The 23,175-nt window shown below is 39.7% G+C and overlaps 2 protein-coding genes across 3 annotated transcripts; both read right to left on the bottom strand.

Annotated features, from left to right (window-relative positions):
- Window positions 1-4,442: 4,442 nt before the first annotated feature.
- On the bottom strand, window positions 4,443-11,138 carry LOC117439952 (protein FAM177A1-like). Of its 2 annotated transcripts, none has more exons than XM_034076102.2 (5): window positions 10,989-11,138; window positions 8,462-8,671; window positions 8,243-8,309; window positions 6,448-6,545; window positions 4,443-6,371 (listed from the first exon to the last, which is right to left on the bottom strand). In XM_034076102.2, the coding sequence occupies exons 1-5, from the start codon at window positions 11,055-11,057 to the stop codon at window positions 6,150-6,152; spliced, it is 666 nt and encodes a 221-aa protein (XP_033931993.1). In that variant the 5' UTR covers window positions 11,058-11,138; the 3' UTR covers window positions 4,443-6,149. The 2 variants fall into 2 exon arrangements, with proteins under 2 accessions (XP_033931993.1, XP_033931992.1); XM_034076101.1 differs by having other exon boundaries at window positions 8,468-8,671; window positions 10,989-11,116.
- A 5,004-nt stretch (window positions 11,139-16,142) lies between these two features.
- LOC117439617 (protein FAM177A1-like) lies at window positions 16,143-22,974 on the bottom strand. Its single transcript, XM_071201911.1, has 4 exons — window positions 22,825-22,974; window positions 20,286-20,495; window positions 20,067-20,133; window positions 16,143-16,174 (listed from the first exon to the last, which is right to left on the bottom strand). Exons 1-4 carry the CDS (start codon window positions 22,891-22,893, stop codon window positions 16,143-16,145), a joined length of 378 nt encoding a protein of 125 aa, XP_071058012.1. The 5' UTR covers window positions 22,894-22,974.
- Between the last annotated feature and the right edge of the window lie 201 nt (window positions 22,975-23,175).

Here is a 23,175-nt window from a genome sequence, read left to right as displayed (position 1 = left end):
GGAAATGAAAGTAGAGGATAGTGAGCATTCATATTCATAGAGGGTGATAATGTTGGATGCGATAATGCAACAAGGATTGCTAATATTTCAATGAGATGCATGTTCAAAACTGATTTTTATTTCAATTGTCGCTTTATGTTATTTGCACACACAAGGCTGCATTCGGTTCAGATAATGGGAGTGAAAAAAAAAAAAAAAAAAAGACATTAAATACATACAAAAACTAAGCTAACATAATTGAAAAACAATACAACAAAAATAATGAAGACAAAAAAGGGGACATAAAAGGAGCAGAGAAACTACCCAATGAGTAGGAAGTCCAAACTAAAACTAAAAAGACATGGAAAATGTATATTTCTTAAAACACGCTAACGTGCATGCACGACATCAAGAAAAAGGAAGAGAAATACAAACTATTGCAAGCTATACAAAGGTGCAGCTTTCAGTGATCCATGTGGTAATAAAACTTCATCACTTTAAAGCCCCTGCTTGTCAGTGCAGAGTGACGGTTGGTGTAAACTGGCTCTCTGTGTTTTGAAGCTGCAGCCCACGGAGGAAGCAGAGCTATGAGGGGGTGAGACAAGAGACCAGGCTGGAAATCCCCTTCTCTCAGCAGGCCTCAGACACACAGGGCCCCGCTGAGGCCCACATCAAAGGGGCTGCTGCTCTTCTCATCACCCTCCCTCCTTCTGTCTTTCTATATGTCTCAGTGTCCTTTACCCCCTCACCTCGGTCTCTGTTTCCATTTATACACAGGTCTCCTTTACTACTGATGTTAAAAGCGTCTCAAGGAGAAGCGACCTAGAGTTTTAGTGCACTGACAAAACTGAAACGTTGAAGTAAATGTTGTCAACAGATTTCACATAGGTTCAACTTAACATCATTGCTTTCATCTAACCTAAATACAGTTATGTGACATTTGTTGACATAACAAATGTATTAAAGTCAATATTTCAGTTCATTCAGTGACAGTGTGTCCCAACTGGTTGTTTTTGTGCACTGAAAAAACAGAAAAGTTGACTTGAATTAAATGTATAATGTCAAAAGATTTGACATACTTGTATAAGATTAGTTGAAAGCAATAATATTACGTTTAAATAAAAAATACGTTCAACTTAAAATTATTGCTTTCAACTAATCTAATACAATTATGTGTAATTTGTGTACACAATACATTCAATGTTGCAGTTCTTTCAGTGTGTCCAAATACACTGAAACATTTTTTAAACGTTCACTTAAATAAATGTATTATGTAAATAAATGACACAACTCTATTAGGATAGTTGAAAGCAATAATATTAAGTTTAAATACAAAATAATAGGTTCAACTTAAAACAATTTCTTCCCACTAACCTAATACAATGATCTGGAACCTGTTGACATAATACATTTAGTTAAAGTCACTGTTTAATTTCTTCAGTGTTCTGTTCTGCAGGGCGTCTCCTGCAGCTGTACCTAAAGTTATTCGTAAAAGTTATTTATGGATCAGAACACAGGGCAGTCAGGTCAGGCGTGGTTGTTATATTTGTTTAGGGCATGTGGTTACCTTTGTGTAAGTCAAAAGTGTAAATGCTTGCCAAACTGGTCTCCCCAGAACGCTGAACACCCCCAGTCCCCACCCCCACCACCCAAAGCCCCACAAAAATGTCAGGTATGTTTTGAAAAATCTCCAGGCCCTGCGGACAACTGAGACGGGGGATTTGCATGAAGCAGAGTTTTGGGCGAACCCCTGTGAAGCACACATGCGGATACACGAGCTGGTGTTTTTGAGCAGCAACGGTTTGTGCACATGTTCCCGGCTGCACCAGTAAACAGTCAGTCACAAGGAATGGCATTGTGAATTCTCAACTCTGGATTTTCCCTCTTAATCACTGATGGCCCGGTGACTGCTGCATGTCTCATGTCTCCAAGAAAAGAATCTGCTCAAATGGATAGCATCTGTTTCCTTTCTTCTCTGCACACACTGTTGGTGGGTCAGATTCCAAAATTAAACAGAAGAAATGCCAAAATGCATTTTATTTGATTTCCAAGTTACTTTTACTATTCTTTACCCATTTTGTCGGTATATTCCAACTCAATGTGTCTTACTTTTACCTTGCCAATTGTATTTTTAGCTAAATAATTCCAACTTTTCCTGAAATCATACAAGAAACTTGCTAAAAAAGGGTTTATTTACATACATAGCTTGAACTTGAATGGTGGCCCATAGTGACCCCAGTGAGTCTTGCCTGTTAAATCCAGGGCTACCCTCTACTGGATTTTCGAGGGACTGCAGAATTGTTCCTGTGTTCCTAGAAGTGTGTAAATGTGGACACATATTTGCAGGAACACTGGGGCACTCATTAGCAGAGCTTCCTAATTCCTGAACCTGCTAATTAGAATGCTAATATTGCTTCTAGCCTTTTTCCTGTCATTAATGATTAATATTACATATTAACTAAATGTGGAGGCAGGCTGTTGTTTCTCGGCTGACACAACTGAAATGTACAACTGCTTATCAGGGCATATACATATCATATTTATATATAATATGTCAGCGGAGAGTTGTAGTATTCTAAGAAAAACCTCAAAGATTAAAGTCCTAAATTGAAGAGAAAAGATGAGCACATTCTTTGAGATTCAAGGGGTTAATTCACAAGGAAAATAACTGAATCTTTCGAGAAAAAACCGTACATATACTCTAAGAAGTGCTACATTTACGAGTAAAACAAAAATCTAAAATCTACCATAAAAAAACTGGCATATTCTCAAAGTTTATAAAGCCATACATTTTAGTGAAAACAATCAGGAAAATCAGGTTGAAGTAAAAATTATTAGGGTTAGGGTTTTTACAAATACCTTTTTGTTTTTACCTCACACATTTTTTTCAAAATCAGAAATCAGTCATTTTTCTTCTTCATTTACAAAACATATCATATGATAACTAACATTAGTGCAGACATTGTGGAGGGATAATAACCCTTCAATGCTATAACAAGTGAAAAGCTGTAGGAGTATTTCATGACGATGCCACCAAAGCAAGGATTGTTTGACTGTTGTTAGTCAGTACAGTATCGGTGAGGGTGGTTGGGGGGGGGGGGGGGGGGGGGGTGGGTTGGACTGCTGCTGAGGTCATTCTGGTCCACAGAAACCCACTCTGACCTGTGAATGGACACATTGTGCAGCACGTGGACAGGGTCTCTGACACACACAGGCTTCTTTGTGAGCAGACACACAGTCCCTCCCTCACATCACTCACTCTGCAGCAGGACTATGAGTCTTTCAGACCAGCAACAACTGCCAATATTGACTCAGGAAACTAATTAAGAATCGCCTTTTGGGCCCTGTTCAGCCTTTTGATACCTATTATCAGGAGTTCAACTTGGATTTTGTATGTGGTCCTTTGTAGACTGGGCTGAGAGCCACCTGTACCAAGCCCACCGTCTACAGCAGGTCGCAAAGGTTATTGACAGAAGTAATGTCAAAACATCTCGCACACTCGCTGATGTCTATAGGACTTTTTCTCGATGTACTATACTATGTAATTTTTTCATATTTCAGACTTTCTTTGACTTTTTCATGACATACTATACTTACATTTTTTTCACAACACATTGAAAATACAATACTGTGATTTTTTTCACGATATCTACAAAATACTATACTAAGGCTCCGTCGTACTGTGACTTTTTAAATTTGTGTATACATACTATCAGAGGACTTTTATCACATATTATATTGTATTTTTCTTTCGACATACTTTACAATTACTTTTTGTATATCTTGGAATACTGTACTCTGTTTTTCTTCCTGATATTTTCAACATACGTGTTTATGTATGTATTATCTATGTGTTTTTTCTGTGAATTTTGTCAAACTATACTATGTGTTTTTTTCTATACGTTTTTGGACATACTATATACTTTGACTTTTCTTTTGTCAAACTACACTGTGTTTTAAAAAAAAATTGTTTACACATTCATGTCGGCTGTGTAGCTCAGTGGTTTCAAATGGTGGCCTATGCATAGTAGGTACAGGCCCCACTGCAGCAGAAGTGAGTTTGAGTCCAGCCTGCTACCTTTATGCAGGCCTTCCCTTCAACAATGCTACCATGCAATAAAGGACATTTACAAACTATAGTGTCATTTCTTTGGATATTTTCAACATACTGCACCATGAACATTTTCCCAATATTTCCCACATAAATTACTATGGTTTCTTTTCTGTTTCTTGTTCACATACTATGTGGTTTTTTCGACCCACCACACTATGACTATTTTTCATATTTTCCAACATACTATACTACTACATACTATACTGTTACTCCTGTCTGTCTGTCAATACTCAGGGCATGCCGACTACCATCTACTGTCGATAATATACTGACAGACTGTTGGGAAACCTCATTTGACAAAGGGACGAATAGTTAGACAATAACTTTGATTTTAATAACAGTTCATTACAGTGTTAATAAATAAATCAATATAAAATATGCTTAAATTAAGTGCTCCGTCAGTTCAGTCAAATAAATACTTAAATATCAAAAGTCATACTAAAAACAGTTTTTATAGTCTTCATAAAGACTTGGTGTAACAATGCTCCCTGCCATTACAAAGGCTTCACACACCACATCCACTATGTCCTTAGTAGATAAGGCGGATAATAAGAGCAACACAGAACAAATAAAACCCGTTTTCATGTTTTTTTCAAAAACAAAATGTTGGTCCTTCTCGTAGTCCACAGATGATTTGATAACCAAGGCTAAAATCAGTCAGTGCTTCCACACAGACATCGAGTGCAATACACGCTTAATAAGCATCAATACAAAAACACAGAGAGCAAATGAACATGTGAGGGAGGTGCAGCCAGGTGTAGCAACAATGCACCAGTTTGACCCCATCTGGACAAAACAGTTGATGTGCATGCAAACCTCAACCAATGGGTTATTTTAAATCTTCAAACACTTACAAATCATTGTGAAAGATGTGCTTTGTCCAGATGGATCACTGACTTGGCTGTGTTGGTGATTTAGGCACAGTGTCCGGTCGATCAGAGGCACAAGGAGCAACATGCAACCTTCACTGACCAGCAGACGTTCACCTACAGGAGGCTGCTGTAGCAACTGATAATGCAACCGCTGCTGGACGACTTTCAATACTTAGTATAATGTGTTATAATTTGAATCGAAAACAGCATGATAATAGTTTTAAGCATGTGAACCCATTTTTCTAACCTATCTTTTTGCAGTGCAATATGATTCCCATAGCTTTAATGCAATACCATCTAAGTAATGTATTGTACTTACTGTTAATGTCATTATAAGTGACTCAAGTGCTTATTGTTGCTTTTAGTAAAGTTAAAAACAAATCATAATGTGTGTGTTGTTCATGCATAGATTTTATGATTTCTTTTCACTTTAGTTAAAGCAAACACTGACCACTTAAAGCATTATTTAAAGATTTAACTGTATTGGAATATCAGACAATAATATGATATACTGTATGAAGACGTCCAGCAAAAGTCATAAAGATATCTTTAAGCTTAAGTACATTTTGAGAATTACCAATAATTTACCTATTATTTTTGAAATGTTAAAAATAAAATGCGACACAATTGATAAACTTCTACTTCCTGTGTTGAGCGTTCTTAAGACATTTTGATACCAATTAACACACATTTTTCACGGGAACTCTGTTCATTATAGGTTATGGTTTTAGTTAAAACGTTATAAATTCTTATTTAGTCCTTATAAATAAAATGATGCAGTGCTTTAAGCTCATTATAACACATTATGAGTATGTTGAAAATGCATTACAGACATGGCCGTCATAGAAAGTGCTACCGTAATGGAAACTGGCGTACTAGACGATGTAAACAAACCTATGTATTGGCAGATAAATGGGCACATAATGTAAAATGACTTATAGTAGATTTTTCTCATACTGAAGTCCAAATATGGTGCTCCATTATCCAGCAGTTACTTTAACAATGACTACACTGTTGCAAAGGGACCACTGCTGTCCTGGCCAAACACCCACAATGCAGCAGCACCGCCCATCATGAGCCGTGTGGACGTACACAAACCAAACGGTGCTCTGTGAAACAAGACAGTGTTCCTCCTTTAACAAACACACAGAAATTACAGCGCAAATGTCCATCGCTAGGGTCAGTTAAGTTGCCGTTACCAAAACAGGGACTGTGAAGGTGCTGGACGGGGCCCGATTCTCATTCTCGATCTGATAGGTCACATCAAGAGGAGGCGGGGCTTCCTCCTGCTGATCGCTCATGGTGATTGGCTCGTCTTCTTCTTCTTCTTCTTCTTGAGAGAGCTCCTGTTCGAAGGATCGTTCTGCCTCCTCTGACAGGCGGGTCTCCTCTTTCTCTTCCTCCCTCTGACACACCACAAAGAAGAAATCAGCAAATCACAATATTTGGGATCCAGAACTATAGAACCTGACTTCAACATACCTCTTTCTTCATCCTGTAGTACTCATCGATAGCATACTGATATTTGGCTGATGTAATTCCGAAGAGGGAGGCCATCCTTTCTCCCAGGTAGTCACAGGCTAAGAAATAAAAAGGATATATTTTCATCTCCAGGTGTTCATGTGTCTTCTCACAATTATCACTGGCCCCGTGTATCTCCTAATCGATTTAACCGGCCTGCTCTCGTCTATCCCACGTGCTCCACTGAGATCCAACATCTAGTTTCAGGCGGCCTGTGGAACTGCCAGTCAGCTGTTCCTAAGGCCGACTTAATCTCTGGCTACGCTTCCCTGCAGACCCTGGATTTCCTTGCTCTCACTGAGACCTGGATTACTCCATCCAACACATCCACCCCAGCAGCTCTCTCCACAGCATATTCCTTCTCCCATACACCCAGACCCACTGGCAGAGGAGGTGGCACTGGTCTCCTCTCTCTCCCAAATGGAGCTTTTCCCTCTTCGAGCTACCTAACTTCCCTCCTTCCACCTTTGAATTCCATGCCGTCACAGTAACCCATCCTATACAATTAACCATTGGTGTTCTCTACCGTCCACCAGGAGCCTTGGGGGACTTCTTGGAGGAATTAGATCATCTCCTCTCACACATCCCTGCAACTGGCCCTCCCGCTGTACTTCTCGGAGACTTCAACCTCCAGACGGGGAAGATAGACGAACTAACATCTCATTTAACCGCCTTTGCTTTCTCACTGTCTCCGTCCCCACCAACTCATAAAGCTGGCAATGTCCTCGATCTCATATTCTCAAGGAACTGCTCTACTTCTAACCTCTCTGTAAACCCGCTCCACACCTCCGATCACTTCTTCATTTCATTCTCTCTACCCCTTTCCAAACATAACAAACTAATCTCTTCTCATCCTGCACCTGTCCGCCGTAACCTCCGTTCCCTCTCCCCCTCTACCTTTGCCTCATCGGTGCTCTCAGCCCTCCCTTCCTCTGACTCGTTCCAACTCCTGCCTCCAAACTCTGCTGCAGAAACTCTCCTCTCTACTCTCTCATCCTCTCTGGACTCTCTCTGTCCTCTTACATATCGGCAGCCTCGTCAGTCCCCTCCTGCTCCCTGGCTAAATGACGCACTGCGTGCTATTGGCTAGGGCTCCAACACATTGTACGTGATAGAGATGTCCTGCCCCTTAACCTAAGTGGTTGACCAATTAAAACAGTAAATATGATCTTGTTACTTGTATCTCTATTTCACACTAAATGGAAAGGCACCATCATACCTCAAATATATTTGAATCCCCTATTGTCCCTCTATGGCATTATGCTCCAAGAGTGCAGGTCTTATAGTAATTCCCAGAGTCCAGAAAACCAGATCAGGAGATTTCAGTTATCAAGCTCCCTTGCTCTTGAACCAACATCCTCTTTTTATTATGGAGGCAGACAGTGTCCAACATTTTAAGAGCTTGTTGAAGACTTTCCTTTTTAATAAAGCCTATAGCTAGAGCTGGTTTTAGATTTCCCTATGTTTATTTGATTGTTTTGACTGTCTTTTATGTATTTTATCTCATTTTGTTATTATTTCACATTCTATCATGATTTTTTAATAGTTTTCTTGTAATTTTAACTACATTTTAAACTGTCTTCTATGTTTGTTTTTGTGTGATATTTGGCTATATAAATCGATGTAATCTATTGTAAACTCAGTAATTATCATCAATTATCATTAATTTCATATGATCTTGGCTTTAAGATGCAGGAAAACTTGACTTAAAAACATGCATGATACAAACCCATACTCTATAATGATGCAAACCTACCTGAGATGGTTGAGTTGGCAGCTCTCCACACGTGAAACCACACGTATGGACCCCAGGTCAACTTTGACTGCAACATAAACAGGACAAGATTGGTCTCTTTTTGCTCTGATAATAATTTACAGTAAACACAAATTCCTTGCACACACACATTTCCCATGTCCTAATTTAGCCCTTTGCACCCACGCTCATGAACTCCCCGTCCCCTGCAGCGGTCCTCACCCTCACCGCATCGACCGAGGAGGACAGCAGGTCCTCCCGCTCCGGCTCCTTGTCCTCCCCCTCCTCCTCGTCGGTGCTGTACTCCTCCATGGTCTCCCCGCTGGAGAAGTGAATGATCCTGCGGGGGGCTTTCTCCCTCCGCTGCTGCTCCTCTCTCCGGTCCAGCTCCCCCAGCTCCACACTCTCAAAGCCCCCAACAGGGCTCTGAATCTGGGGGGCAAACATAGAGACAGTGGGTGATGTTAGGGCACTACTTCTTTAGAATATCAGTTAGTTAATGCAGCTAAATTGGGAAAAAACGGTGTTACAAGGCTTGGGATGACTTCATAAAATTAACCTAAATAAATACTTACAATTCCAGAGTTGAAATTTACTTTACAAATGTAATCAGTAACCTAATATAAGTATCACAATAAAAAAGTTATGTGACCTGATTACAATTTTGGGGCCGATCGCCAGAATCAGAATCGGCCGATACCGATCGCCGATCCGATCGAGTGGGTGGGGGCTATGGGGATCTTCCATTTAAAGTGATGTTTAAAACTCAGTTAATGGGGCTCATTCACTGGCGCTTCCACAAACAACAACCAACATAATTACTACATTCAAATGAAGTATATTATTCAACAACACTGACTTTTGGAACCCCCTGAAAATAATACAAAAAAAAGTTTATGATTAAACGATTTCTTGGCTGACGGAATAGGCGGAACTAACGATATTTGTCATTCTAGTCAGACCCATTAGAGCAGGGGTCTCCAACACGTCGATCGCGAGCTACCGGTATCTCGCAAGCCCTCACTTTACAAATATGTTTATTTTATTTTTTTAACGCAAGCCGTCATCGCCACGGAGGAGCACACAGCCTCTGTGTAAAAAATAAAGTAAGTAATCATTCCAATGTGTACTATAGGACAGTAAAAAAAAAAAAAAAAAGTTTAAAAGGGGAGTGATTACTAAAATATGCATAAATAAAAAGAAAGAATGCTAACTATAGGTAACATAAGATAAGAATAAACACGTTTAAATGATTTGTTATTGGTTGTGATCATATTCTAAAGATTTTTGGATTATTGAAAAGTATACAGCTCCCTTTCATCTGAGTGTTGAGAGCTGTATCCATAAATTCATGTTGTGCTCAAAGTGAACCAGCAGATTGATGCATTAAACTTCAACATTTAAAAAAAAATCTTCCCGGACCCCCCTAGAGAAGGTTAGTTCCACCCCCAAATAAAGCAGGTTAAAATAATTAAATTGCATAAATGTTCTTTTAGTAAACACTGAAAACGGGTCCCACAGACCCAAACAGCACACAAAGGTAAGCATATAAATATGTGTAATGAAACAAATACCAATAACTGTATTGCATTGTTTTCTTATGCGCAATTACTTCATACTGTCTTTGTCTTTTTCGTCCTGCATTTATTGTGCCCCTCTCAGAAAATAACTGGCCCCAGCCTGGCCCCCCCAGTCAAATTGGTCTAGAACCGCCACTGCTCCCTCTCTCTCCCTCCCCTGACAGCCCGTCAGTATCTCATGCAGCTCGCTGATCCAGTAATGAGTGACCCGACAGTGAATAATAAACATATTTATAACTAGTTTAGCTTGTTCCAGAGGTAGATAAAATAGCTAAGTGTGTTAGGTCTAACTCTTAGTGTGTGTTTTGCTCCGCTCACCGGTCCGTCACAGCGGGCGGAGCTGCAGGATTTCTGCTTCACACACACGTTGCATACCGCTATTTTACTGTCTTTTTCGGACACCTTAAAATACTGCCAGACTGGTGAAGCCATTTTGGCGAGCTTGTTTTGCCGCGCACAGAGAAAAGTGTCATGTATTTTACATCATGTGATCGGCTCTCCCGATCGGCCTTTATAGAGAGCTCCGATCGAGTGAATATCGGCCGATATCGATCGGCGGCCGATCAATCAGAGCATCCCTACTGATTACTTTCCAATAACATTTGGTTAGTCAATATCAAATGTAATGCAATATCAAATGCAATGCAAACATATAACAGAGATAAATAACTAACATAAGAAAATAAATAACTAACCTATAAATAATTAATTGTTTCCCCATAGCCTATATATAATATTTAAATAAATAATAATACAAATATATATATATATATTAAATAAAGAATAGTTTAAAAAAACGAAATGTCAGATAGTACGCCTAGCTTTTAGAAATTGATATTTAAAAACATATATATTGTTAGTTGTACTCCTGCTACTAATCCCCATTTCTGATACATGTACCAGTAATCTGATTACACACATGTTTTTAATGTAGCCAAACTGTAAGGGCACGGTTACCTTTTTTATATCCTGATTACGTTATCTCGTTACATTTAATCCAATGACTCCCCAAGCCTGTCCATTTCTAGTGTAATATCATGAGCAACCAGAGCGACATGACACACCTGACAGATGACAACAAGCTCCAGCACATTCTCAGCCACATTCAGTAAACAAACAACGGTAATGATGCTATTTGCTTATTTTAAAGGATAACGGTATTCACAGACCTGCTGCACCTCCATGTTCTGTCCTATCGACACATTAACGTTGGTGAGATACAGAGATATATCTGCCATTGTCACCGTCCTCTTTGTATCTCTGGATGCTGCGCCCTCAACCCGACGCCTCTCCTTCGCACCGCTGAACCCGGAAGTGCCGTTCACCCCCGCGGGTCATACGTCATACTTCACCGGTGCGTAACGTCCATAGAGATGTGGAATAGCCAAAGAGGCAATAAAGATAGATGTGAAGGCATCACATTATGTTTATTTTCATCCTATTTTATTTAAACATAATGTTATCTTAGAATAGAATCATATACTAATAAATGAGCCTAATATTAATGTTTTTCGAAAAAATAATGTTAGCTTAAGTGTTATAGGACTATAAATTAACGAATGTATTGATGTAATTGTAAGCACATATTTATTTTAATATGTTAATTATAAAGACGTTTGTGTATACAATTATACACTATTTATTTGTAGAATAATATCTGAATAGACATTAACTTATTGGAATTTGTGTTCTTTTCTATTCTTAAAATACATACATTTAAGTATTTACATTTAAATCATAAATATAACACGAACAAAGTAGGTTTATATTTTAGGATTATCATATTATTGAAAGATTGTAAATAAGCTTTTAAATAGCGTTTATATGAATATTATATGTTTTTTATTTAACTCAAAAGGTGTTGTGTGCGCGCCATAATTGCTAAATAATGTCTGAATATTTGAATATGTATTGTTATATTTCAATAAAGAAAAAGTAGTTCTAGCTGATGTTAAGTTTTGAATGGAAATTAGACTACTAATAGTTTGGCCTACATTTAAATAAATATATATTTCCTTCTTTGTATCGAAATAAAAATTATAGATACAAAGAAATACTTTTTATTTGGGCCTGTATTGTATGGCTATCATAATACAATATAATGAAATGTTTCAATAAATAAAATACATGAAATGATAAAGAAATAAATGTCAAAATACAATCCTCAACTATGAAATACGCATGCAGGGTTGATTTGAACAATAACAAACATAGTCAGACATAGAAAACGTCTTCTTATTTCACTTTATTTTATTACCATTATGATTTGTGTATAATATTATTATAGAATATAGTGGGACATATCAATAGCAACAGTAAATGTCTGATATTAAAAAGAAAGGTGATATAATCCGAACATGTCTGTTTTGGGATTTACTATAAAAGACAAAGCATTAAATATTGTATTGGGGCTAACTGAACAGAGCATCTTTAAAAATATGTTTAAGAATACAACTATGTTTCAGCTATAACCAGTGTTTTTTGACACATGCTGTTATCACAACAGTATAAGTGTTCTTCAACAATAAAACATGGCTTTTAAACAACATTAAAGAGTGTTTCAATTTGGACGAGGTGCATTTTTGAAAGTCGAAATGGATTTTGCAAAAGAAAAAGAATATGTTAATAAAATAGTGTCTATATCCCAGTATCCGTGTGTGCTTGAACTTTGGTTTACAATGGTTTACCCAGCACCCGCTGGCACCCAGGAGAGGAGCACTGCTGTGCATGAAAGAGAAGGAATTTCGATGCAACAATTTTTACAGCAAAAAAAATGTTCAAGACTGGGGTTGAGCAAAGCTTCTGAACAGGCAGTGCCAAAGCAAGCATGGGAGGGGCTCAATACGATCATGGCCAGGAAAAGGAAAAAAGCATAGTGTGACTGACTACTGCAGACTGTGTTGAATTTGTGAATGATCCAAACATCTACTATTGAAGGTAAAATGTGAGCCTAAATCAATACACAGTAGAGTGGTGCAGGAAAGAGTCCTAAAACCAGGAAATGAGATAGCATTTCACCACTTTCTGCTAACATCATCTGAAAGTCATTGTTTTTTAAAGTGATTGTGGTTAGATGCTTGAAACATGACCTGTGGTTTAGGCCCCGTTTACATGGAGACGGCTCGGGTTGTATCTGCTACTTTTTTTCTATCATATAGACCAGGGGGTCGGCAACCTTTTTGATATGAAGTGCCATTTAAAAAAAAAATGTGGATCAGTGTGCCGACGATCGTGAACTGGGTGATGAGCTCGACGCTCGTGAACTGTCAACAGGAGGGCGGGGGAGCCTCGCTGCGGGGAAGCAGTGTGTTGATCTCTTTCACCTGTCAGCGCAACTTACATGATGCGGTTTAAACGCATTTAAATAATTGGTTTAAACGGCGTAATAATAATGACGACGGTCCATTATGTGATTCTCCAGAACACACAGATGGCCAGTCCGCCCCTGTGTAGCATATTATTTTCAATGAGAGATGAACAGATCGCCACTGGGCTTTCAACTAAGACACAGCCACGCAAAACTGCGGCATTTGTACAGCTCCTGATGGGTAGCCTATACTGTCATTTGTGAAGTGCAGGCGCGCTCCGGCAGCACGACACTCCTGATCGTTTCACACGGAGGAAAGTAGCAGGAAGTCGACTGGAGTTAAAGAGCTGCGGGGCTGCGTTGCGTGCATGGCTTCCTTCTGCAGGTAACGGGTAACGGCGGTCTCGTTCAGGATCCGAAAATAAAAATTGTAATATTTTGCACACTTATTCCACTTATTCCTAGTGTGCCACTGGTTACGGTACCACGTGCCAATGGTGTCACGCGTGCCAGGGGTTGCCGACCCCCTGATATAGACGGTTCGTTCACACGATCGAGGCCATAAACGGAACCGCGGAAACGGGACCCCTCAACGATAACGGGTCCCAGGTGGGTAGATCTGCGGACGGAACGCTCTGGGGGGTCTAACGGCTCCGTATACGCCCTATACGCCATAACCCGCCTCTCCCCACCTCTCCTGCTCACCCCCGTGTCACCCGCGTCATTGCTGATGTGTTTCGCCAACAACAACAAATGTTTCGAGCCAGGTCCCGGATATCTCGCAGGACAGTGCACCCAGCAGGAGCCTCCAGCTAGATTTGATCGATATGGACATAAACGCGAGTGAAGTCTAATCGACAGGAGAGAGAGAGATCAGAGATCAGCTGCTGCTGACGGAGACATGCAGCTCTGCATGATCACCTGCAGCTCCGCCACGCTGTGATGGAGTAATGCGCGGAGCAAACACACAATTCAAGTTAGATCATCACCCCTTAACTATTTTAATTACCTCTCAAACTACCTAAACTAGTTATACATATGTTTATTTTACTGTCGGGTCACTCATTACTGGATCAGCCAGCTGCATGAGACCACGGATACTGACGGGCTGTCAGGAGAGGGTGAGGAAAAGATAGACTCCGTTTATTATTCTTATATTATTATATAGAGTCGTTATCAATTTGTTTTAAAGCTCAATAAATAACAAAGAAGACCTTTGACCGGCACTTTTCAAATTTTGTCCGGAAGATTTCAACTTTAACGGACATGTTTGACCGGCGAAAAAAACAGAAGGGCAACCATGGCAAACCCATGCTTGGGAGGTCTTCTTCGCTGCTTTTGGTGTATTTTGTGGCGGAAAGTACAGTGCCACTTACAGGCCCGGCATATGTGACCTGCTCCATCGAAATCAGTCGCATTGACCCGAAGACACATTTTGAGTTGTATACACGGTTGGAAAGAGGAGATTCCTAGCTTTCTAATGATATCAGGATTGTTTTTGTACTCCAAATATTAAGCGAAATATGTCACATTATATAATGACTGTCACAGAGTCCTCATTTGAGAAAAAGGCCTTTAAAGTTCCTCTTCTCTGGAATCCATCGATCTGATTGATTATTAGTGGAGCAAATGATCAAAATACTACGGAGGGAAGATATTTTCGTTTGGAGGGGAAGCTCGCGAGTGTGTGTGTATACGTGTGTGCGTGTGTTGTGTTGTGTATTTTTTGCGTTTGTGTGTATTGTGTTTGTTTCCCGGGGAAAAACCCTCACAAGAACACCGGCTGTTGTTGTGCCTGCTTGTGGGCGTTAAATGACTTCCGTTCCCCGCTTGTAATTATGGCCGTTACAAGCTTCAAAGTTATATTATCATCTGAATTTGCCGAAACAAGTTTAATATTCTGAAAGCCAAGACTCTGTTTAATTAAATCAGATGAAAACAAACTGTAAAGGATCCTGCCGTGTTATCTATGATTACTTTACTCTTACGTTCATAATGTCAGCCGGAGGGAGGGGGGCGGCGCTGCTGGAAGAGCAGAGTGCGAGTGAGAGGTGCCTGTCTTCGTCCCTTCACAAGCTTCAAAAATGTACTTATCGTGTGATTTTGGAAATAAAAGTTTCATATTCTGAAAGCCAAGACTTGGTTTGTTTAAAATCAAACAAAACACCCGAACCCTGAAAAAATAGTTTTTTACGTAAATCCACGTTTATTCTGAAATGAGCCGTTGCGACTTCCGACTGATTTCGATAGAGCGGGTCACATATGTACTACAGCGTCTCCAGCGGGTCGAGCGGTCTCGTGTGGACGGCATTTATTGAGCCGATTGCGTGTAAATATCGAATTCGGTTCATTTTCGTTTCCGTCTCCGTGTAAATGGGGCCTTAGACAAGCGTAAGAGATTTCCTGTTTTGGTTCAACGACATAAATTAAGTCAGTACATATGCCACTACTGTTGAATAACCAAAGGTTATTCGAGTCATAAATCGACAGTTGCTGTGGAAGTGTACAAGTGTCTAAAGGAGACTAAACGTCATCACGACAAACACAAGTCGCCTTTAGCTTAGCGGTGGTGGCATTAAGTCATGAAATTGTGATGTAGTTTGTTTATAGTCTAACATAAGCTTTTTACTTCAGGCGACTGCAGTTACACAACAATATGTAATTGCTGCACTGATCTGCAGTACTTAGAGCATCCATCCTTACATTTCAGGGAAGATATGAATACAAACCTAGCTATTTGCTAATGGATAATGGAATTTGTTGGAAACAGAATTTTCCGTCAAGGAAACCACACCACATAATGACTTCTGATCCTCAGTTCCAGTGCACCACACATCTTTGTATTAGGGCCTTTTCTCCATTTAATCCAAGAACAAAAACACCTATTGTATCGATCCGTCTGTCCGTTCATCCCGTCCGTCTAGCCATCCATCCATCCATCCATCCATCCATCCATCCATCCATTCATCTATCTTTTATCCATGGTTCCACACTGCTATTCACAGAGTTACTACAGTTACCTCACACCCTCTACATTCAGAGTCTGAGCTACAGGCATAGAAAACAAAAAGTATTGTATCAGGGAGCACTTGTCATTCATTATTCATGATTTAAAATGTGTTATCCTTTATTATTTAAGTTACTTGTTTGATGCTACCTGGCCATTTCCACTATTGTGTATTTAATATTGAAAACGTGTGTATTTCTACAGACACAGGGTCCAAAGTTTCAGTGGGCCTAAAATCTTTATTACTGTTCAAGTTACTGTTTTTTAAACAGCTATTTTGGAAATGCACATACCTCAGTCAAGATGTCCCAATTATATTTGCTGTATGTTCAGTCTGATCTAAAACTTTTTATTATTTCTCTGGTATGTGTTTGTGCCCATGGTCTCATAATCTGTCAATTGTTTATCACAGCGGTGGAACATTACTATATTACCTTCTGTAATATAGTTAAGTACAGTTTTGATGTATTTGAGTTTTTCCCGTCATGCTACTAATCTCCCATACATTGTATGGGAAAATGCTGAAAATTGTGCTTGAAAAAGTTCAGTGAAAACAATGTTCCTCTTAACTTTAACTTATTTCAATGTTCCTGTAAATGTAGCCTCTGAAACATTTCACAGTTTTTCACAAATAAACTAGTGCCTAATGCCTAATGGCTCAGTACTAGATCAGAGTACTTCTACTTTAACTCAAGTACTAGATCAGAGTACGTTTCAAGACAAACAAACAAATGTCTTTAATATTCATTAAAGCAAGTGAATATTGAGTCGGATTCAATAAGACTCAATCAATGAATTCATAAAACCTACATGTTTGCAGATAAAACAGTCCACCAATTTTATTCCCAAGAGTGGGATTATATTGAACGATGAATATGTCCGGCATGTCATGTGAGTGTTTTAAATACCTTGGAGTAACACTGGACAATAAACTTAATTTCAACCAACACACCACCGACATCTTCTAAAGGAGCCAACAAAGATTATATGTCGTCCGTAAACTCAAAGGACTGTACATGTCCCCCTCTCTTCTCCTACTACTCTTTCAAAGCATTATCCAAACCAACCTTGTGTACTGCTCTCTCTTGCTTTTTCAATATGCTCCCTGTCACCAACCGGACCAAACTCACACGCATTACCAACACTGCTGCCAGGATCATTTGACTCCCTACACCCAACCTCAGAGGTTAACAACACGGCCATCTCATGCATTGCAACCACAATAGAACTGTCATATGTCAATCATACACCCACTCAATCAGTACCTCACCCCACTGCCATCCGGGAGTAGGAACATTGAAATGTAAAAGGGCTCGCTTTGGAGAAAGCTTTATTCCTGCAGCCATTGCTGCCTTACATAACAGGCCTCGCTGAGTGTAACTTCCATGGGTGAAGCTATCTGTTGTTGTCTGTGTTATTGTTGTTCTTTATATATTGTAAGTAAATTGTGTACATGTACAGTGCTGTGAAAATGAATATCCCCCTGGGGACAATCAATTTAATCTATTTGATCTAATCTAATTTATGAACGTCTTTTGTTATTTATTTTTATATTATTATTTGTATTAGTGTTTGAGCTGTTATTGTCATCTCATCATACTGCCTTCATGCGTATCTCTTGCTTGTACTAAATAAATAAAAAAGAAGCCTGATATTTGTTGCTTAAATGTACTTTTCACCCCCACTAGGTGTCAGTAGAGATCCATCCCCGGAGGAAACGCTCTCCTCTGAGGCAGCGTGTCTCTGAGTGGGCTGTGAATTATTTGAATCCTGAGCTTTACAAATCACCAGCAGAAACACTCTATAATCAATTATCACGCTTTAGCTACCTTCACCCGCCCTGGAGAACTGCACAGTAACTACAACAGGAAGAATTCAGCACTCTCTCAGACCTATGATGTCATCAGATGTTTTGGCTGCAGTCTCCTTATAATAAAATAAAATGCATGTCAGACTAATTTGGAGCTTTACACAGATGTTTATGTCAGTTACATAAAGAAATCTGCTTGTTTTTAGACCATTTCCTGAAGAATATCTCCCTTTTCTTTGGATATTTTATTCACAGTCTCCTCACATAGTTTCCTTGGTCCAAATCAGAAATTGCGTTGCCGTTTTCTCTTTGGCTCAGCCTTCCCTCCCATTATTAACAACTGACAGCGGCATTTAAGCAGGCTATTTGTAATCAGTCACACCATTGCTCAGGTCAGCTGTTTATTGGACAAAACATTATTAATCTTGCGCTGTCAAAAATTATGGATTTTTCAAAAGGGTAAAATAACGAGCACTGGGATGCATCTGTGGCCTCAGAGGGAAAGGTTACTGCTATTATATGGTGTTGAAAGTCATTGGATTTTTAGGGACGGCAGGTTCAAGGCATATGAAACGTTTTATTTATTGTTTTATGTTTACAAACCAATTGTAAATACATACAGTCTAAGGATGTAACCCCCTAAAAAAAATAAACATTTTATGTCTATAATGTGTTAACATCTGCCTATAGGTCTGTGGGTCTGTGTAATTATAGTAATAAGCAAACATAAATATTTATGATGCTTTTTTGGTACTTATGGGTGGCACTGGTCTCCTCTCTCTCCCAAATGGAGCTTTTCCCTCTTCGAGCTACCTAACTTCCCTCCTTCCACCTTTGAATTCCATGCCGTCACAGTAACCCATCCTATACAATTAACCATTGGTGTTCTCTACCGTCCACCAGGAGCCTTGGGGGACTTCTTGGAGGAATTAGATCATCTCCTCTCACACATCCCTGCAACTGGCCCTCCCGCTGTACTTCTCGGAGACTTCAACCTCCAGACGGGGAAGATAGACGAACTAACATCTCATTTAACCGCCTTTGCTTTCTCACTGTCTCCGTCCCCACCAACTCATAAAGCTGGCAATGTCCTCGATCTCATATTCTCAAGGAACTGCTCTACTTCTAACCTCTCTGTAAACCCGCTCCACACCTCCGATCACTTCTTCATTTCATTCTCTCTACCCCTTTCCAAACATAACAAACTAATCTCTTCTCATCCTGCACCTGTCCGCCGTAACCTCCGTTCCCTCTCCCCCTCTACCTTTGCCTCATCGGTGCTCTCAGCCCTCCCTTCCTCTGACTCGTTCCAACTCCTGCCTCCAAACTCTGCTGCAGAAACTCTCCTCTCTACTCTCTCATCCTCTCTGGACTCTCTCTGTCCTCTTACATATCGGCAGCCTCGTCAGTCCCCTCCTGCTCCCTGGCTAAATGACGCACTGCGTGCTATTGGCTAGGGCTCCAACACATTGTACGTGATAGAGATGTCCTGCCCCTTAACCTAAGTGGTTGACCAATTAAAACAGTAAATATGATCTTGTTACTTGTATCTCTATTTCACACTAAATGGAAAGGCACCATCATACCTCAAATATATTTGAATCCCCTATTGTCCCTCTATGGCATTATGCTCCAAGAGTGCAGGTCTTATAGTAATTCCCAGAGTCCAGAAAACCAGATCAGGAGATTTCAGTTATCAAGCTCCCTTGCTCTTGAACCAACATCCTCTTTTTATTATGGAGGCAGACAGTGTCCAACATTTTAAGAGCTTGTTGAAGACTTTCCTTTTTAATAAAGCCTATAGCTAGAGCTGGTTTTAGATTTCCCTATGTTTATTTGATTGTTTTGACTGTCTTTTATGTATTTTATCTCATTTTGTTATTATTTCACATTCTATCATGATTTTTTAATAGTTTTCTTGTAATTTTAACTACATTTTAAACTGTCTTCTATGTTTGTTTTTGTGTGATATTTGGCTATATAAATCGATGTAATCTATTGTAAACTCAGTAATTATCATCAATTATCATTAATTTCATATGATCTTGGCTTTAAGATGCAGGAAAACTTGACTTAAAAACATGCATGATACAAACCCATACTCTATAATGATGCAAACCTACCTGAGATGGTTGAGTTGGCAGCTCTCCACACGTGAAACCACACGTATGGACCCCAGGTCAACTTTGACTGCAACATAAACAGGACAAGATTGGTCTCTTTTTGCTCTGATAATAATTTACAGTAAACACAAATTCCTTGCACACACACATTTCCCATGTCCTAATTTAGCCCTTTGCACCCACGCTCATGAACTCCCCGTCCCCTGCAGCGGTCCTCACCCTCACCGCATCGACCGAGGAGGACAGCAGGTCCTCCCGCTCCGGCTCCTTGTCCTCCCCCTCCTCCTCGTCGGTGCTGTACTCCTCCATGGTCTCCCCGCTGGAGAAGTGAATGATCCTGCGGGGGGCTTTCTCCCTCCGCTGCTGCTCCTCTCTCCGGTCCAGCTCCCCCAGCTCCACACTCTCAAAGCCCCCAACAGGGCTCTGAATCTGGGGGGCAAACATAGAGACAGTGGGTGATGTTAGGGCACTACTTCTTTAGAATATCAGTTAGTTAATGCAGCTAAATTGGGAAAAAACGGTGTTACAAGGCTTGGGATGACTTCATAAAATTAACCTAAATAAATACTTACAATTCCAGAGTTGAAATTTACTTTACAAATGTAATCAGTAACCTAATATAAGTATCACAATAAAAAAGTTATGTGACCTGATTACAATTTTGGGGCCGATCGCCAGAATCAGAATCGGCCGATACCGATCGCCGATCCGATCGAGTGGGTGGGGGCTATGGGGATCTTCCATTTAAAGTGATGTTAAAACTCAGTTAATGGGGCTCATTCACTGGCGATTCCACAAACAACAACCAACATAATTACTACATTCAAATGAAGTATATTATTCAACAACACTGGACTTTTGGAACCCCCTGAAAATAATACAAAAAAAGTTTATGATTAAACGATTTCTTGGCTTGACGGAATAGGCGGAAACTAACGATATTTGTCATTCTAGTCAGACCCATTAGAGCAGGGGTCTCCAACACGTCGATCGCGAGCTACCGGTATCTCGCAAGCCCTCACTTTACAAATATGTTTATTTTATTTTTTTAACGCAAGCCGTCATCGCCACGGAGGAGCACACAGCCTCTGTGTAAAAAATAAAGTAAGTAATCATTCCAATGTGTACTATAGGACAGTAAAAAAAAAAAAAAAAGTTTAAAAGGGGAGTGATTACTAAAATATGCATAAATAAAAAGAAAGAATGCTAACTATAGGTAACATAAGATAAGAATAAACACGTTTAAATGATTTGTTATTGGTTGTGATCATATTCTAAAGATTTTTGGATTATTGAAAAGTATACAGCTCCCTTTCATCTGAGTGTTGAGAGCTGTATCCATAAATTCATGTTGTGCTCAAAGTGAACCAGCAGATTGATGCATTAAACTTCAACATTTAAAAAAAAATCTTCCCGGACCCCCCTAGAGAAGGTTAGTTCCACCCCCCAAATAAAGCAGGTTAAAATAATTAAATTGCATAAATGTTCTTTTAGGTAAACACTGAAAACGGGTTCCCACAGACCCAAACAGCACACAAAGGTAAGCATATAAATATGTGTAATGAAACAAATACCAATAACTGTATTGCATTGTTTTCTTATGCGCAATTACTTCATACTGTCTTTGTCTTTTTCGATCCTGCATTATTGTGCCCCTCTCAGAAAATAACTGGCCCCAGCCTGGCCCCCCCAGTCAAATTGGTCTAGAAACCGCCACTGCTCCCTCTCTCTCCCTCCCCTGACAGCCCGTCAGTATCTCATGCAGCTCGCTGATCCAGTAATGAGTGACCCGACAGTGAATAATAAACATATTATAAATAGTTTAGCTTGTTTCCAGAGGTAGATAAAATAGCTAAGTGTGTTAGGTCTAACTCTTAGTGGTGTGTTTTGCTCCGCTCACCGGTCCGTCACAGAGGGCGGAGCTGCAGGATTTCTGCTTCAACACACACGTTGCATACCGCTATTTTCTGTCTTTTTCTAGGGACACCTTAAAATACTGCCAGACTGGTGAAGCCATTGTTGGCGAGCTTGGTTTTGCCGCGCACAGAGAAAAGTGTCATGTATTTTACATCATGTGATCGGCTTCTCCCGATCGGACCTTTATAGAGAGCTCGACGATCGGTGAATATCGGCCGATTATCGATCGGGTCGGGCCGATCAATCAGAGCATCCCTACTGATTACTTTCCAATAACATTTGGTTAGTCAATATCAAATGTAATGCAATATCAAATGCAATGCAAACATATAACAGAGATAAATAACTAACATAAGAAAAATAAATAACTAACCTATAAATAATTAATTGTTTCCCCATAGCCATATATAATATTAAATAATAATAATACAAATAATATTATATATATTAATAAAGAATAGTTTTAAAAAAACGAAATGTCAGATAGTACGCCTAGCTTTTAGAAATTGATATTTAAAAACATATATATTGTTAGTTGTACTCCTGCTACTAATCCCATTTCTGATACATGTACCAGTAATCTGATTACACAAATGTTTTTAATGTAGCCAACTGTAAGGGCACGGTTACCTTTTTTATATCCTGATTACGTTATCTCGTTACATTTAATCCAATGACTCCCCAAGCCTGTCCATTTCTAGTGTACTATCATGAGCAACCAGAGCGACATGACACACCTGACAGATGACAACAAGCTCCAGCACATTCTCAGCCACATTCAGTAAACAACAACGGTAATGATGCTATTTGCTTATTTTAAAGGATAACGGTATTCACAGACCTGCTGCACCTCCATGTTCTGTCCTATCGACACATTAACGTTGGTGAGATACAGAGATATATCTGCCATTGTCACCGTCCTCTTTGTATCTCTGGATGCTGCGCCCTCAACCCGACGCCTCTCCTTCGCACCGCTGAACCCGGAAGTGCCGTTCACCCCCGCGGGTCATACGTCATACTTCACCGGTGCGTAACGTCCATAGAGATGTGGAATAGCCCAAGAGGCAATAAAGATAGATGTGAAGGCATCACATTATGTTTATTTTCATCCTATTTATTTAAACATAATGTTATCTTAGAATAGAATCATATACTAATAAATGAGCCTAATATTAATGTTTTTCGAAAAAAT

Source organism: Pseudochaenichthys georgianus, chromosome 24 (genome assembly GCF_902827115.2).
Source record: "Pseudochaenichthys georgianus chromosome 24, fPseGeo1.2, whole genome shotgun sequence".
Lineage (NCBI taxonomy): Eukaryota > Metazoa > Chordata > Actinopteri > Perciformes > Channichthyidae > Pseudochaenichthys > Pseudochaenichthys georgianus.
Note: the sequence above shows the minus strand (reverse complement) of the source record. Positions and strands in the feature narration are given on the sequence as shown.

Excerpts from the sequence above, each read along its gene's own strand:
- LOC117439617 (XM_071201911.1), bottom strand. The coding sequence starts at position 22,893 with ATGGCAGATATATCTCTGTATCTCACCAACGTTAATGTGTCGATAGGA. Across the intron at positions 20,134-20,285 it reads CCTCGGTCGATGCGGTGAGG|TCAAAGTTGACCTGGGGTCC; the intron begins GTGAGGACCGCT and ends TTTATGTTGCAG. Across the intron at positions 16,175-20,066 it reads TGCCAACTCAACCATCTCAG|CTCAGACTCTGAATGTAGAG; the intron begins GTAGGTTTGCAT and ends CTATGCCTGTAG.
- LOC117439952 (XM_034076102.2), bottom strand. The coding sequence starts at position 11,057 with ATGGCAGATATATCTCTGTATCTCACCAACGTTAATGTGTCGATAGGA. Across the intron at positions 8,310-8,461 it reads CCTCGGTCGATGCGGTGAGG|TCAAAGTTGACCTGGGGTCC; the intron begins GTGAGGACCGCT and ends TTTATGTTGCAG. Across the intron at positions 6,546-8,242 it reads TGCCAACTCAACCATCTCAG|CCTGTGACTACCTGGGAGAA; the intron begins GTAGGTTTGCAT and ends TTTATTTCTTAG.